The sequence below is a fragment of the Doryrhamphus excisus genome, chromosome 17, assembly GCF_030265055.1.
Source record: "Doryrhamphus excisus isolate RoL2022-K1 chromosome 17, RoL_Dexc_1.0, whole genome shotgun sequence".
Classification (NCBI taxonomy): Eukaryota; Metazoa; Chordata; class Actinopteri; order Syngnathiformes; family Syngnathidae; genus Doryrhamphus; species Doryrhamphus excisus.
Genome location: NC_080482.1, coordinates 6,137,043 through 6,151,380, shown reverse-complemented (window position 1 = coordinate 6,151,380; position 14,338 = coordinate 6,137,043). Strand labels below are relative to the sequence as shown.

Genomic DNA, 14,338 nt, shown 5'->3' with positions numbered 1-14,338 from the left:
ACAAAAATGTACAAGCATCTGAAGCAGCTTAACTTTGTGATTGTACGTGACATCGAACATCTGCATCAAATAAAACACAGCTTCTTATATATATTTTCTCAAAATCTAATTTGTATGTAAGTATGTGAGATATGATTTTTGTCAAATACCAATTTATTCAACAATGTTATATTAGACAACACTTCATTTTTATAACTCTCCTGACACTGTGGTCCATAATTTTTTTATGATTCAAAAAATCCAAGATTGCACAGCATCCCTACATGCCAGAAGCCACAGGTTCAAACCCAAGCCAGGAAAGGCATCCTGCGTTTAAAAAAAACAAAACACAAAAAAAACTAAGTAAAACTGTAGCGAACCCTGTTACACGAGCGATTGTGCCGGAGCCAGTGTCCTGAGTTGATTATGGAAAAAGTAACGCCCACACATTTCAAATTTACCCGACTTTAGGCGTCAAGTTTTTTTTTTTTTTCAAGCACGGTCAAAAGAGTGTAAAAATATGATCTGAACTAACCGTGTCAGTTGGTGCCATGTGAACATGCGGTGTGACATCAGACTATATCTCAGAAAAGTTTGTGAACATTGATTTAAAAAAAAAAACTCCAGCTTGTGGAAGTGAAAGCAGGATGGCAGAAAGTAAAATTCATTTGAACTTTCCTTAGTTGAGACTTGCAGTAAAAATCCAGCTATATATATATTTTTAAGTTTATAAGGCAATGCCAATTACATTAGAAACTTAAATAAAACTAAAATAAACAATGAGTCAGATACCATTCAATTATGTACCTTCGTAATGAATCCAAAATATGACAGTGTTGTCCCACGTTTATCGTGGTTACCGTAATTAGAGAATTTCCGCAAAGTAGGAGCCAATATTAGTATATTTTTCGAATATTTTCATAGTTAGAGCATATAAACCTGTTTAACTTTTTCAATACAGTAAACATGAAAACACCACTTTGCACAGACTGCAGGGGCATAATAGACGACCCTGATTAGATTGGCAAAGTACTGAGCTAGCTCGTTAGCCTCTCCAATTTACTTAGTCTAAATTTAAGAAAGTTTGTTAGGTTATGCTCAATTATTGAAACTGATATGTATTTACTTGACTGAACTCAAAGTCGTCAAAATGGAGAACAAGGAAGCATATTACAAGCATCTTCAAATTGTATGCAGAGTACGACAAATTCACACATGTCGGCAGATCTGCATTAATATTGAAATTAATCGATTCCTCGATTTTAGTAGCATTGGTCACACTCACTGTTGCACATAAGCAGTTTTTTTGTTTGTTTTTTTGGCTTTTTCCTAGCGGGGTCGCCACAGTGGTTCACTGAAATGTGTTTAGATACACCGTTATAAATTAAACTGGGTTTGAGTTGGAGTTTTTACATTTTATATCTTTTCCAAGAACGGCTAATTATGTGACATCATAATATTATTAGAAGAACACAATTGAGCACACTTTTCACTTTGTATTCCGTACAATGGCGGACATACTGCGACCTCTTTAAAAGCGAAATTTCTAATGCTTCAGAAAGTCAAATTTTTAAAGCAGCAACAGGTATTAATAAACTAATATGTAACTCACTGAATATATCCCTCTCGCGAACTATTCCAAGTGATCGCATTTTCACTGTAGTTTTTTCCATGCTGCATCCTGTTTGTCAAAACGCTGTGTTAAGTGTCCCTGTGTTTTTCCACATGCTTGATGGCACACAACCTGCTATTTGCATTTTATAATTACTTCTGTTCCGTAACACTAGACAGAGGGAAAAAATAGCATCTACTCATTTCAGTAATGGGGACGAGCCTTTGCACACTCTTATAGAATAGATAAACCCTTAGTGTGCCTGTGCATATTCTCATTCATCCCGGTCATTGTATTCTCCAGGCATTGAGTCCATTACTGGACTGTTCAGGTTGTCTTGGCAGTCTTTAAAGGGGACTGCACTTTTTTTTTTAAATTTTGCCTATCATTTATAATCCTTATGTGAAACATGAACACATATGTCTTTCTTCTTTCTGTGCATTATAATGCCAGAAAATGAGTTATTATGAGCTAGCTAACAAATTTCCATGACACAACTGATTCCTCAGAAGCCTACAGCTTTTGAAAAGCAAATAGGAGGAAGTGAACTATGCCACACCGGTGAAGGACATGAGTAGTATGGGTGATGGAAAGCATTTTGAGTGTCAATAAAAAAAAAATTCAACCATCAAGCTTCTGCACTCGGTCACATTAACAACAAGTCAATGTGAAAAATGCGTTGCATTTTGTGTGACATCAGTGCACTGAGCGGAGTCCACGTTGTAGTAAAATTTGACCTTTGTGCACACAATGTTTGGAGAACACTTGAGGACTTTATTCCACATATATTCCACCCAACTATTTTTCGTCCTTAAAGCTGTAGTACCAAGTCATGAGCGTTAACTGATGAACAGTCCAGTTGCAGTCGAGCCAACGCCCTGACAATAAACCCATGTTTTTCCATACAAAGCACCCATGTTAATATTAATGTATTTGTTGAATTACCACAGGAAATACAAACTTTGTCAAATGGGTAAAATATGAATGAACTATTTTTATATCTCGACTCACTTTAAACCTCACAAATTTAAACTCTTCAGGGCAGTATTATCCCACACTTGCAAAACATTCAGACAGAATCTCCAGCTAATTATTGTATTCAAAAAATATAAATTATCCATTGCGCGATGGTTTTAACCAGGGATGCCCCGATCAATATCGGCTGATTTCCGTAAAAAACACATAATCGGCCAATGCCGATAAATGTCAAACCCTACATGTCTGACATATATCTAACGTATCTTTCTTTACACGCTTCGCCTAGCTGTCACTGGTGGCAGCTAGCTACCCCACTAGCTAGAGTTATCGGCCTAGTAAAGCTCGTCTTTGTACTGCAAATGTGACTTTTTACTACCATGACATTTTTTTTAAACTAGCATGCAATGGAGTTAGTTTGGAGTTTGTTTTTGCCCCACAAGAAGGAGACAAGTGGATATCACATTCACAAATATTTATATTTAGAAATGTCAATTTATACCAACCAAATGCAAAGTAAAATGATAAGAAGGGAAAAAAACAGTATATAATAATAATAATAATAAATAATAATAACAATAATAATAATAATAATACATATTTTTTTAATTAATTTTCCATCTAAATCACACTGACTTTCAATGCAAAATCATCTCCATACTCGTCTGTCAGATATCCATGATTACCATGATTATTCCCTTCCTCCTCCTCCCCATCCCACATCCCTTTCTCTCTCCCTTAGCTCCCCCTTTGCTTCCTTCTCCCACTCCTCCTCTTCCCACTCCTCCTCCTCTTGCTGCTTTTTCCACTCTTCTTGCCTGTTGCTGAGGCTGCTGCAGATTAACCTGGTTCTCGGGGTGCAGGGACCACCAGCTGGCTGTGTGTGAGGAACCCATCTCATCTCCCTCAGCACACACACGTACACAGCGCACACTTGCATGCATGTCCTCATACAATGAAATAATGTGAATCCCTCAATGGTGATGTCATATGATACCATATCTTATGATGTCATATAATATCATCTCTTGTTTAGAAAATCAGTGTTGGCTCTGAATGAGGATATTCGTCATTGAAAAAAAAAATCCTAGTTAAAATGTGGAAACAAGACATCTGCAGCCACTGAGATAGATGTCCTCACAACCCATTAAACACTCACTAGTAGCACTTTGTATCATGCCATTACCCTGCTGGAACCCCTTAAGCATCACACAGGTCAAATCAAAATGAAAGATTACCATGGCATTTATTTGAAGAAGAAAAGCAAGAGCCAAAGGCTGCTGTTCGTCATGCGTTTGTTTACGGATTTGGCATTTCAGTGTTGTCTATAATTTGCATGTTTTGTAAAGCAGCATTAGTTTGATGTGTTGTGTTCTCAGCACTGATTTATTGTGATAGCAAATGCCACATAACTTGAATCAACTCATTTACACAGCAGTATATGATTGCAGTTGATTCGGATTGGAGGATACTGGATTAGTTGAGATATGTCTATGCATTCAAACCTCCATCAATAAAGTGCACCTTCCACCATCACCCTACCACCACGGGTGGATTTTATTGATGTCGTTCTGAATGCACAGAGATACACCGACGAGATCATGAGACCCCCTTGTTGTGCCATTCATCCACGACCATCACCTCGTGTCGCTGCATGCTAATGCATGGATCCATGTTGCAAGTATCTGTACACAATTCCTGGAAACCAGCAGCATATGTCACCACACTGAGCATGTTTGGGATGTTCTGGATTAATGGATACAGTATTTGAAGTAATGGTGGTCACACAAGACACCACATTTTGGAGTGGCCTTTTATTGTGATCACCCTAAGGCACACCTGTGCAATAACCATTATGTCTAATCAGTATCTCAATATGCCGCATCTGTGAGGTGGATGTATTACAGTATAAATGCTAACTAATGTATAATTAGACAAACTGGTAAACGACAGGTAGGTCATTCATGTACATCGAAAATGTTTTAGATCTAAAAAGGGACCAAAAACAGTATACATATTAAAATGAACTAAAATATAATACACACCTCAATATTTCTGCAAAACTAGTTATTACCTTTTGCTAAATACAAGGATGAAGAGTCTTGAACCAGTCATGATGTACTATACATATTACTATATTGACGGTTACTATGGTACACATTATGTCATTGTATAGTCATATCACCTCGTACTTCGGTATGTGACAAAAATAAAATAAAACTAAAAAAAAACTTAAACTATATTAGGAAAGCAGGAAGTGAACAAATGTAACAGTTACTGATTGTAAAAGTACCAGATGGAGGGGTAGGATTTAATGAGCTTTGCTTCTTCCTACTCCTTTTGGACATGTGGAACTGTGAACTGATTATGTGATGCATTCAATTGTATTGTGATGCATGTTCAAATGAAATAAAACCATTACCCTTTCTACCATAGTGGAACTGGTACACCCAAAGTCCATGTAATAGAAAAGAAAGAAAGATTGATCCGGTAACAACCAACTAGCAAATGTCTACATGATAAATTGGTATATTAGCTTTTATTCACTCGTGCCATGCTGTCTATGTGCTGGCCATTTTCACCTTTTGCCTTTCAGTTTTCAATTTCTGCATCGTATTACAACACAGGCATTCTCCAAAGTGCACGCAGGCCTTCCTCAGAGCTGTGGCACAGCTGCTGGTTGTTGAGCATCATAAAAACTCTGTAATCCAATGACCCTAAGCTGCCGCTATCAATCCAACATGCCACCAGCAGGCAGATTTGATGGCAATATGTCCCCCGAGCCTGAGCAAAATGGGCCCAGTGCAGCACGAAGCCCGAGGCTACAGTATATGACTTTTACTGATAAAACACTGCAGCAGCATTTAATTTTACACGGGGTGATGTCAGGCAAAATGAAAAGCCATGACTGTCTTCGGTATGATCCAAGTGATTAGCTGGCTTATTTGTACACACGTTTTAGAATTTGGTTTGCTGAAATTTGTCGGCATCTAATCTATTAACATTTATCACAATTACTTATGTTAAACTTCACTTCTTCTCTTTTGATTATTCCTGCGAGAGACAAACTACTTTGTTTCGTCTCAGTGCCTTATAAAAGGCACTGAACAAAATTGCTTTAAAATAGTTTTTCTCTGAAATTGTACGCATAATGACAAAAGAAAATGTAATTTTATTTTTGTTAATACAAATATATTAACACCATGTGCGTAAGTACTGTAAATTCCAGAAAGTAAAGTGTCCAAGTTGTAATATTCGATATTTACACAGAACGACACACTATAAACCTTCCAGTCATACCTACACTTGGTGTTCCCAGTTAGCTACGATGAGTGAAACGTGAGTTGCTTTTTTCCATCGGAGTACCACAACTGTCGCGTTCCAAACAGTCCAAGCAGAAGATGTTGCAATTCTACATGTGATCAAACTTACTTAAGATTTGTCAGATCAAAGCACGATCGCTGCATTGCATAAGACTTAAAAACATAAAATTAACGTGATAGTCCACTTTACTACCTCAAATCACTACTTCCTGAATCGTGGGAACTGTAGTTCTTTTAGACACAAATGTGGTGCATCACTGTTGAAGCCAGGAGGTTCAAAACATGTCGTCAAAGAAGGTGAATACTGTAAAATCCGATGTACTATCTTTGTAATGTATACACCTTCACTTAGTTTGTATCATCTAAGTCTTAATCTAAATATTAAGACAAGTATAGTGCATAGTGTAGTATATTTTTAGGTATACTAGACAGTGTTTTACCTTGACATGTTTCAGCTGGTCTATATGTGCCTTGTGATTGGCTGGCGACCAGTCCAGGGTGTACCCCGCCTCTCGCCCGAAGACAGCTGGGATAGGCTCCAGCACCCCCTGCGACCATCGTGAGGATAAGCGGTAGAAAATGAATGAATGAATGTTTCAGCTGTCACCTGCAGTCTTCCACAGAAGTGACCTAGGCGTGGCCAACCCTGTAGGCCTCCCGCCACTCGATGGTCTCTTGAATGCTCCCCTCATCCCGATTGAAATAAGGAAACGAACCGAGGACACCATTGATTGACTTCTTTATCGTATATTCTATGACTGATTATAAGTTTGTATCAATCTCATCCAAACAAACACAACCGATGGATTAAGGAGGCAAATTAAATAATAAAACAAGAAGAGGACGCCATCAATCAGGATGAGGGGGGTACTATTTACGTCTGGTAACATTCTCATTCATCCAGGTTGTATTCTCAGGGCATTCAATTGATCACAACTGGACTGTTCAGGTTGGGAGTGCAGGTTTGTACCCAAGCCGATCTCCCTCATTTTAGGCTGGGGGTCAGCTTCCTGGTTTCAAACATCTTTTGCATGATGGAGACCATCAGAAATGCATTGTATGAAATGCATGTATTCGGTTTCATGGGTTGTTTTGTGCACAGTCATGCACTGTTAACTGTGGGACCTTGTTTGTGCGTCTTGCCAGATGGCGTTCAACTAATAGAGTTTACTCCATGTACGAGTATACATGGATAGTAGCGAAAACAGGATACACTTGAGCATTTTGGGAATACTTTTGCCTCTCAAAACAACTGTTTCACTTATTGTGGTAAATTGTCTGTAGTATTTGTACAGGTTTTAAACTAATCATACAACATAACAAAGGAATTGTTGATTTGCCATTGATGTCCATTAGTTTAACAATGTTTGACCAGATTAGAGGTGGGTTGAGGGTCCTATGAGCAAGTCTTTTCTAACTGGTCTACCAGTGTGCACACCCAGGACTCAAACCAAAGCCCGAGCTGTTGAATGTTTAGCACGACTTTTAAGGTGTCAAGAAGAAGAACAATCAGCACTTCTATGTTCAGTTCAATGTAGGATCAGGCACTATGGTAGACAAGCCAAGAGGTATCAGCCCACTTAAGGAGTCAAATAACTGGGTGGAACGAAATGTCAATTGCACAAAGGAAAAAGGCCCACTTACGTATATGACTCATGATTATCATTGTGCTTGTTTGGTTCTGGTCACAAATGTGAGAAAAAAGCACAGGGATGCAACTTGTTGATGTCTACACATCTACACCTCACATCTCAGTCAAAATAATGAGACCTTAAAGAGAAATATGCAAAATTCCCAAATTCCTGCAGTGCTTTTCAAGGGGTGGACTGAGGTCATTGAATGTGTCACTCTATTTTCCTCACAAACACCAAAAATCCAAGTGGTGTTTTCTTAATTACACTTGACACAGCTAATTTTCCAACAGTCTTTCCAACAGTCCAATGGTAAATTGGCTTTAACATCATCGTTTTTCTACCGTCAAGGTACTCAAAGTGCTTTGACACAGTTACCTCATTCATCAACCGATGATGCGGCAACTGGGGTTCGGTGTCTTGCCCAAGGATACTTCGACATGGTCACAGGGCGGCACTCAGGATTAAAGCCATAACCATTAGGTTGGGAAACGATCTCTCCATGAGCTGGCTCATTTGTACACACATTTTAGAATTTGGTTTGCTGAAATTTGTCGGCATCTAATCTATCAACATTTATCACAATTACTTGTGTTCAACGTCACTTCTTCTGTTTTGATTATTCCTGCGAGAGACAAACTACTTTGTTTCGTCTCAGTGCCTTATAAAAGGCGCTGAACAAAATTGCTTTAAAAAAATTTTTCCTGAAATTGTAGGCATAATGACAAAGCAAAATGTAATTTTATTTTTGTTAATAGAAATGTATTAACACCATGTGCGTAAGTACTGTAAATTCCAGAAAGTAAAGTGTCCGAGTTGTAATATGGGATATTTACACAGAAAGACAAACTATAGATCTTCCAGGCAGACTCCACCACCTCAGCAATGCTACGACTCATTACTAGAGAGATTATTTCATTATTTGTGTCTTGTATTCCCGATAAAACTGAACCAAGTGAAAATGGAGGGTCCGTAAATGATTCCTTTCTCATGATTATGTTATTTAGTTCTATTCCGTTGATACAAACTCACAGGTTAAAGTATTTATGACATCAAAACATGTTAATCTTGTTATTTCTGTCATGGAAAAATGGCATTAAAAGGCACAGCCAAGTTCTGTTGTGAAGTCCAACAGTCATTAGCTGCATTGTGGGCAAAGTAAATAAACCAATAAACCTCAATAAAGTCCACAGTATTAACCCTGACACTACATCACAGTCACTTTCCCGTCCATTAGATTCGCAATCAAACTAATAACAAGGACAGATCACACAATGGAACTTTGCAATGAAACTTTTTTCCCCCTCCTCAGACTAGACTCAACCCGGACACTTTTGTGGTTTGACTTGGTACTTGCAGATGCCACTTTAGCTTACGGTATGAGAAAGAAGACTGTGAGTAGCAGCTGTTTAATTGAGCATGCAGCAACATGGGATTCTAGTCCAATGAGATACAATGTGCATTAATAAGTGATGACATTCCATGGGCCTGTTAACTACACTCTACTCAAAGAGTGTGTCTCGCCGCTTTTGTCTTTTGGACTTTGTGTTATTTCTGCTTGAAATGAGCACTGCACACTTAGAAGGCTGTGCCATACTCAAGTATACAAGGCATCAGAGTAAGGAATGTGTATGAAAAATGACTGTTTTGTCAGTGAAGTGCAATCATGGCACAATTGAAAGAGGTTCGCTTGGGCACTGTATGGTTGCTCAAGCTTCAGCATGTGGACCAAATGTTCATGAGCCTGATTTGATCCAGTATTGGTATGGGGTTCCAAATCGATGCAGAGATATCCGATCCATTAGCTTTAATGTCTAATGTTTAAATTGTAATGCATCATACTGTACATGTACACTGCAAGTATGTAATTGTACTAATACACGCCCCAATGGCAGCATATAAAGTACATTTCTCACTGGTGTCATTCTGACTGGTGGAGGACTATCGAGGAATAGCTGGTACAAGAGGGTGAACTATACAGTGGAACCTCAGTTTACATGTTTTTTGGTTAAGGTCAAATATTTACACCAAAAGACCAGGGTTCAATTCCGCCCTTGGCCATCTCTGTGTGGAGTTTGCATGTTCTCCCCGTGCATGCGTGGGTTTTCTCCGGGTACTCCGGTTTCTTCCCACATTCCAAAAAACATGCTAGGTTAATTAGCGACTCCAAATTGTCCATAGGTATGAATGTGAATGTGAATGGTTGTTTGTCTATATGTGCCCTGTGATTGGCTGGCGACCAGTCCAGGGTGTACCCCGCCTCTCGCTCAAAGACAGCTGGGATAGGCTCCAGCAACCTCCGCGACCCTCGTGAGGAAAAGCGGTAGAAAATGAATGAATAAATGAATTTACACCAAAATTTTGCCTCAGTTTGAGTACATTTTCCAGTTAGCATATAACATGACCCCATCTTGTCGTGTTATTAATACACTGCGTGACTCCAACTGTGTTCTGTATTTGTATTTTGATCACAAAACTTTGTTAGCTTTAATAAAATGGCAAACAGAACCGCAAGTCAATGTTGTTATCAGCAAAATATACTACGTTTTTTCTAGTTTAACATGCATGAAACAGTTCTAAATGCATATAAATGATAAATGAAAAGGGATACATGACCACTTAAGGTTACTTTTATCGTGTACATACTTTTACCCATGACTGTTCCCAAAGACACGGTATGCTAGTGACACGCCACACGGACACCTCCCTGTACCTGTCATGACAATTTAATAGTTTCTCACCTTCATCAAAATGCTGCCACTTGCAACTTTGTTTGGCTGCGTTGCGGGTTATTAAGTCACTTAGACTATACACAGAACACATGAAGGACATACAATCCCAGACCTCCTTGTAACAGTGCACAGAATCCAAAACCCCTCTAGCGTTCATTAGCATTCAATGATATTTATTGTTAATGTAGCCTGTGGCAGTCGAACATTTGAGACCAAAAGAATGGTGAATATTGTTGGGTGTTATTCCTCTCTGAGCTTTTTATGTCCATGATGGTCATTTTCACTTCCATGGTGGTGGCTTTCCTTTTCCTTGGTGCGGAGCGCTGCCGCTTGGGATACATAATAAAGTCCAAAAAGTTCACAAGTGGTGTTGTTCTTCCTCAGCGTGGTTGTGCGGACACACAGCAATTTTACAGAATAAAATTCAGTTTGTCATTAATTTATGTAACTATGAAAATTCCGGTTGTAAATCGAGGACCACCAAAAAATAAACAGCAACAATGTTATTGTTAAATATATGTACAAAATGGTCCACTTCACATTATGCTAAAGGACACTAAGTCAAACTCACTACAATTACAAATTAAGCTGCTATAAAAAGAACTTAAAAAACGAGCAAGAGCGTCCACATCGGTTTACTTCCAGAAACAAAAAGTGGAGAAAGGTCTAACTGCCATTCATCCCAACCCCCCCCCCCTTCCCCCCACCTTGCACCAAACACACTTTTTTCTCAAAACACAAAGCATTTCACTTTTGACTAAGTTAGGCCAAACTGCATTGAACAACATCTGCAGAAGTGTTAGATTGATGCTACTTTTAGTAATGTTACCCCCCCCCTCCCTATTTTTCATCTCCAGAGGTCCTTTTGCAGTGCCATGGTGGACGAACTGAGGGTCTCACTGAAGTGCCAGCGCCGCCTCAAACACAAGCCTCAGCCCCCTGTCATGGTGAAAACGGAGGAGGTTATCAACATGCACACATTCAACGACCGCAGACTGCCAGGGAAAGAGACCATGGCATGAAATGGGAATCACTTTCTCACCCGCACCTCTGCAATGAGGAGGTGTGTAGAGACACTTGGGGGAAACGTGGGGGGAATTGGTAAAAGGGAGGGGGGTGGGGGGTGGGGCTAAAATTTGAGTTATTTTTTGACAAAGTGCAGAGGTGCTTGAGAGACAAAGAGTCATTCTTATTACTTAAAGATTAGCTAGGATTCAAACATATTTCCTGTGGAAATAACTTGAACCTAAGTGATGTTTCAGCAAGTTACCTCATTATTCGTATCACAATAACATAAACGACAGGCAGATAAAAAAAAAAAAAAAATGCAGAATGACTTTTCGGTGGAATGGACCTATTCTCTTCAGTTGATACAGTTTAAAAACAGGGCCTGGTTACGCATCTTACTCAATTTTTTTTTGCTGTGACTATCGATAAATTCTACGGGGACTACGAAGGACTGGAACGAAGTGTCATTATTTATTTTCCAACAAGAATTGAGTACACAAAACAGGCTCAAATTGAACCCCAAGCCTCAAAGACTACGGTGAGCTCATTTCAGAATGTACAGGGAAGTATTGCTTAGTCACATACTGTAATTGATTAAAAAAAATAATAATATATTGTATATCATCCATCAGGCAATAAGTGATATCATTTATTTGTGTTTCAGAGTACTAACACGTTCAAATGTAGTGTGTGGAGAGGATGCAGAATTACTGTATAAACAAAGGATGCATGGTTTAGGGGATATATAGCAAGCTGTTGAGTTCCATGTACTGTATGAGCCTGTAGTCGCATATAGGGGATCCATGAAATGCACACACCCTCGATTTTTAAAATTTAGAGGAATTTTTTGGATGTGATTGGCACAGCTTTGTTTGAATTCACGCACTGACACAATGAATAAACTGTATTTATTCAAAGTATTTATTGATTTATTTATGGAATTTCTTATTTATACCTCTACGGACTGGATCATTACGGTGGTAAATCGTACAGCCAAGTCTGTGAGTATTCAAAAGTCGATTTCCATTTGCTTAGTGCAATGTCTAAAATTTTGTTTCGTACTCTTGTGGCTTTTTTTTTTATTTCTTTTACAGCAAATCTAACATTTGTGTGCATATACAATTTCTAAGAAAAAGTGTTTTGTACAAAGAGAATTCAACTTTTGTAATGGTTTTTACCAACATGACCAACACTCACCATCGACAGTTTTATTCATGGCTTTAGGCTGGTAGTCACAAGGCTTTCCCACACGTACACAAGCAAGAACTGCACAGTGTATACACCCTCACTCTGTTTTCCGACAGTGTGACAAGTATTTATGTTTTGGAAAAGAAAACTATTTTTATCATGTAAAAGAACAACATATAAAGACAGGTATTTTTACTTCCCACGATACTGCAAAAGATGCTTAATCATTCTACAATCTTGGTTCGTGATACTTAGGATTCAGTACTGGCCAACTGTATGTAAATGTTTTTTTTTTTTTAATGTATTCAAAAATATATGAATTTTGAATTTGTTGTGAAAACTAAGTTTAGGACACACACTTCACCCTTTGAAGTCGATGCACAAGTTTAAAGCAAATAAAGTATTCACATAGTATACTCATTTTTGCCTTGTTTTTGATTGTGTGTACATGGATTTAACATGGGAAGAATATACTGAAATACTGATCAATCATGGATTCCTAGAAACTGTAAGTAATTGAAAAAAATGTCTGTTTTCGTCTCCTCCTCCACCAAATCCTCCCGATAGCTTCCAGATTTTGGATCAACATTTGCAATAAAAGTGCCTGTTATTAGTTATAAGATTCAGTTCATTGAATTGCCGTTGTTTGCGTACGACCAATCCAGGTTTAAGCCCTAAATACGACATATTATGTGCATTTTAAATTGCAAAATGTTTGAGTACTCACCACATTTAATGATAATGAAAGATGATGAATGAACACATGGAAGTTGAATCCCAGTCTAGACTTAAGCATGGTCATCAGGTTAATCCCCAAAGCTAGCAGGCTATAAAGGGTGTTCATTTCTCAATTATTTTCAGAAATGTTTTCAGAAATTGTTTGATGAGACCACCACCGAAGCACCGGACTTGAACAACCGGCTTTTATTGCAGGTTTCAATGATCTCACACCAGACACAACAAAAACATAATCCATCCATTTTCGACACCCCTTATCCTCATTAGGGTCAGAGGGTATCCTGGAGCCTATCCCAGCTGACTTCCACACAGAGATTCTAAGCAGAGAATCGAACCCAGGTCTTCCCGATCTCTTGACTGTGCAGCCCACATGTTAACCACCCCACCACCGTGCAACCACAATAACATAATATTCATAATAACAACACGGGTTACTTTTGCGGACATAACCCACAACAAACTAAAACTCAACTCTGAACCTCTGATGTCACTTCCTGTCTGTCATCAAGTCTTTAACTATCTTAAAGGAAAATTGCACTTTTTTTTTAAATCATCCACAAACAGATTTTGTACTACTTTTGGTCATTTTAAGCAACTTCCTTTCTGAGCGCATTGATTTCACATAGCAACATAGAAATAAACACTACACTTTGCGTTAACTTTTCTCGTAAACTCGTAAACCAAGTCATTCTGAAACACTCCCGACTATAATTTCACACTGTACTTAGCACTTATGCTATACTAGATGTGTTTACATTGACAATACGTTCAACGCATCTCCAACTGGTCACCCTCTTCTTGCCCTATTGGTTGTGTTGCAACCTTTTTCCGAGACTGCGTCAATCAAAACCCAACCCAATTCAGCAGAGACTGACCCACTTTACAAGGTCATTGTCCAAAGAGTCGATGACCCCTATCTCTAATCTTGTCAAAGCAAGTCCCATTGACTCAGCAGAATGATAGACAATCAGATGAAAGGAAACATCCTCCTTGGTTTAACCTTAAGAGGTGGACCATGTATCCAAATGCTGTATTAAACAGGGTGAATCTCACAAAAACAAACTTTCACTGTTTCTTTTGTGGTTACCGTGTTAGATTTAAAATAATGTCTGAGAAATGTATAAAAGGTGACTATTAATGTGGGTAGAAACC

General features: G+C 38.5%; 1 protein-coding gene across 4 annotated transcripts in view; it reads left to right on the top strand.

The window, feature by feature from the left end:
* The window catches only part of grik2 (glutamate receptor, ionotropic, kainate 2), a 134,550-nt gene extending 123,193 nt beyond the window's left edge, over positions 1-11,357 (top strand). For 2 of the 4 annotated variants that reach the window (XM_058052761.1, XM_058052759.1), the window contains one exon: positions 11,110-11,340. In XM_058052761.1, coding sequence (XP_057908744.1) covers positions 11,110-11,274 — 165 coding nt within the window. In that variant the 3' untranslated portion in view covers positions 11,275-11,340. Of the gene's footprint in view, positions 1-3,308; positions 3,450-11,109 lie in introns of all 4 variants that reach the window. The other 2 variants (XM_058052760.1, XM_058052758.1) reach the window with 2 other exon arrangements.
* Positions 11,358-14,338: the final 2,981 nt, after the last annotated feature.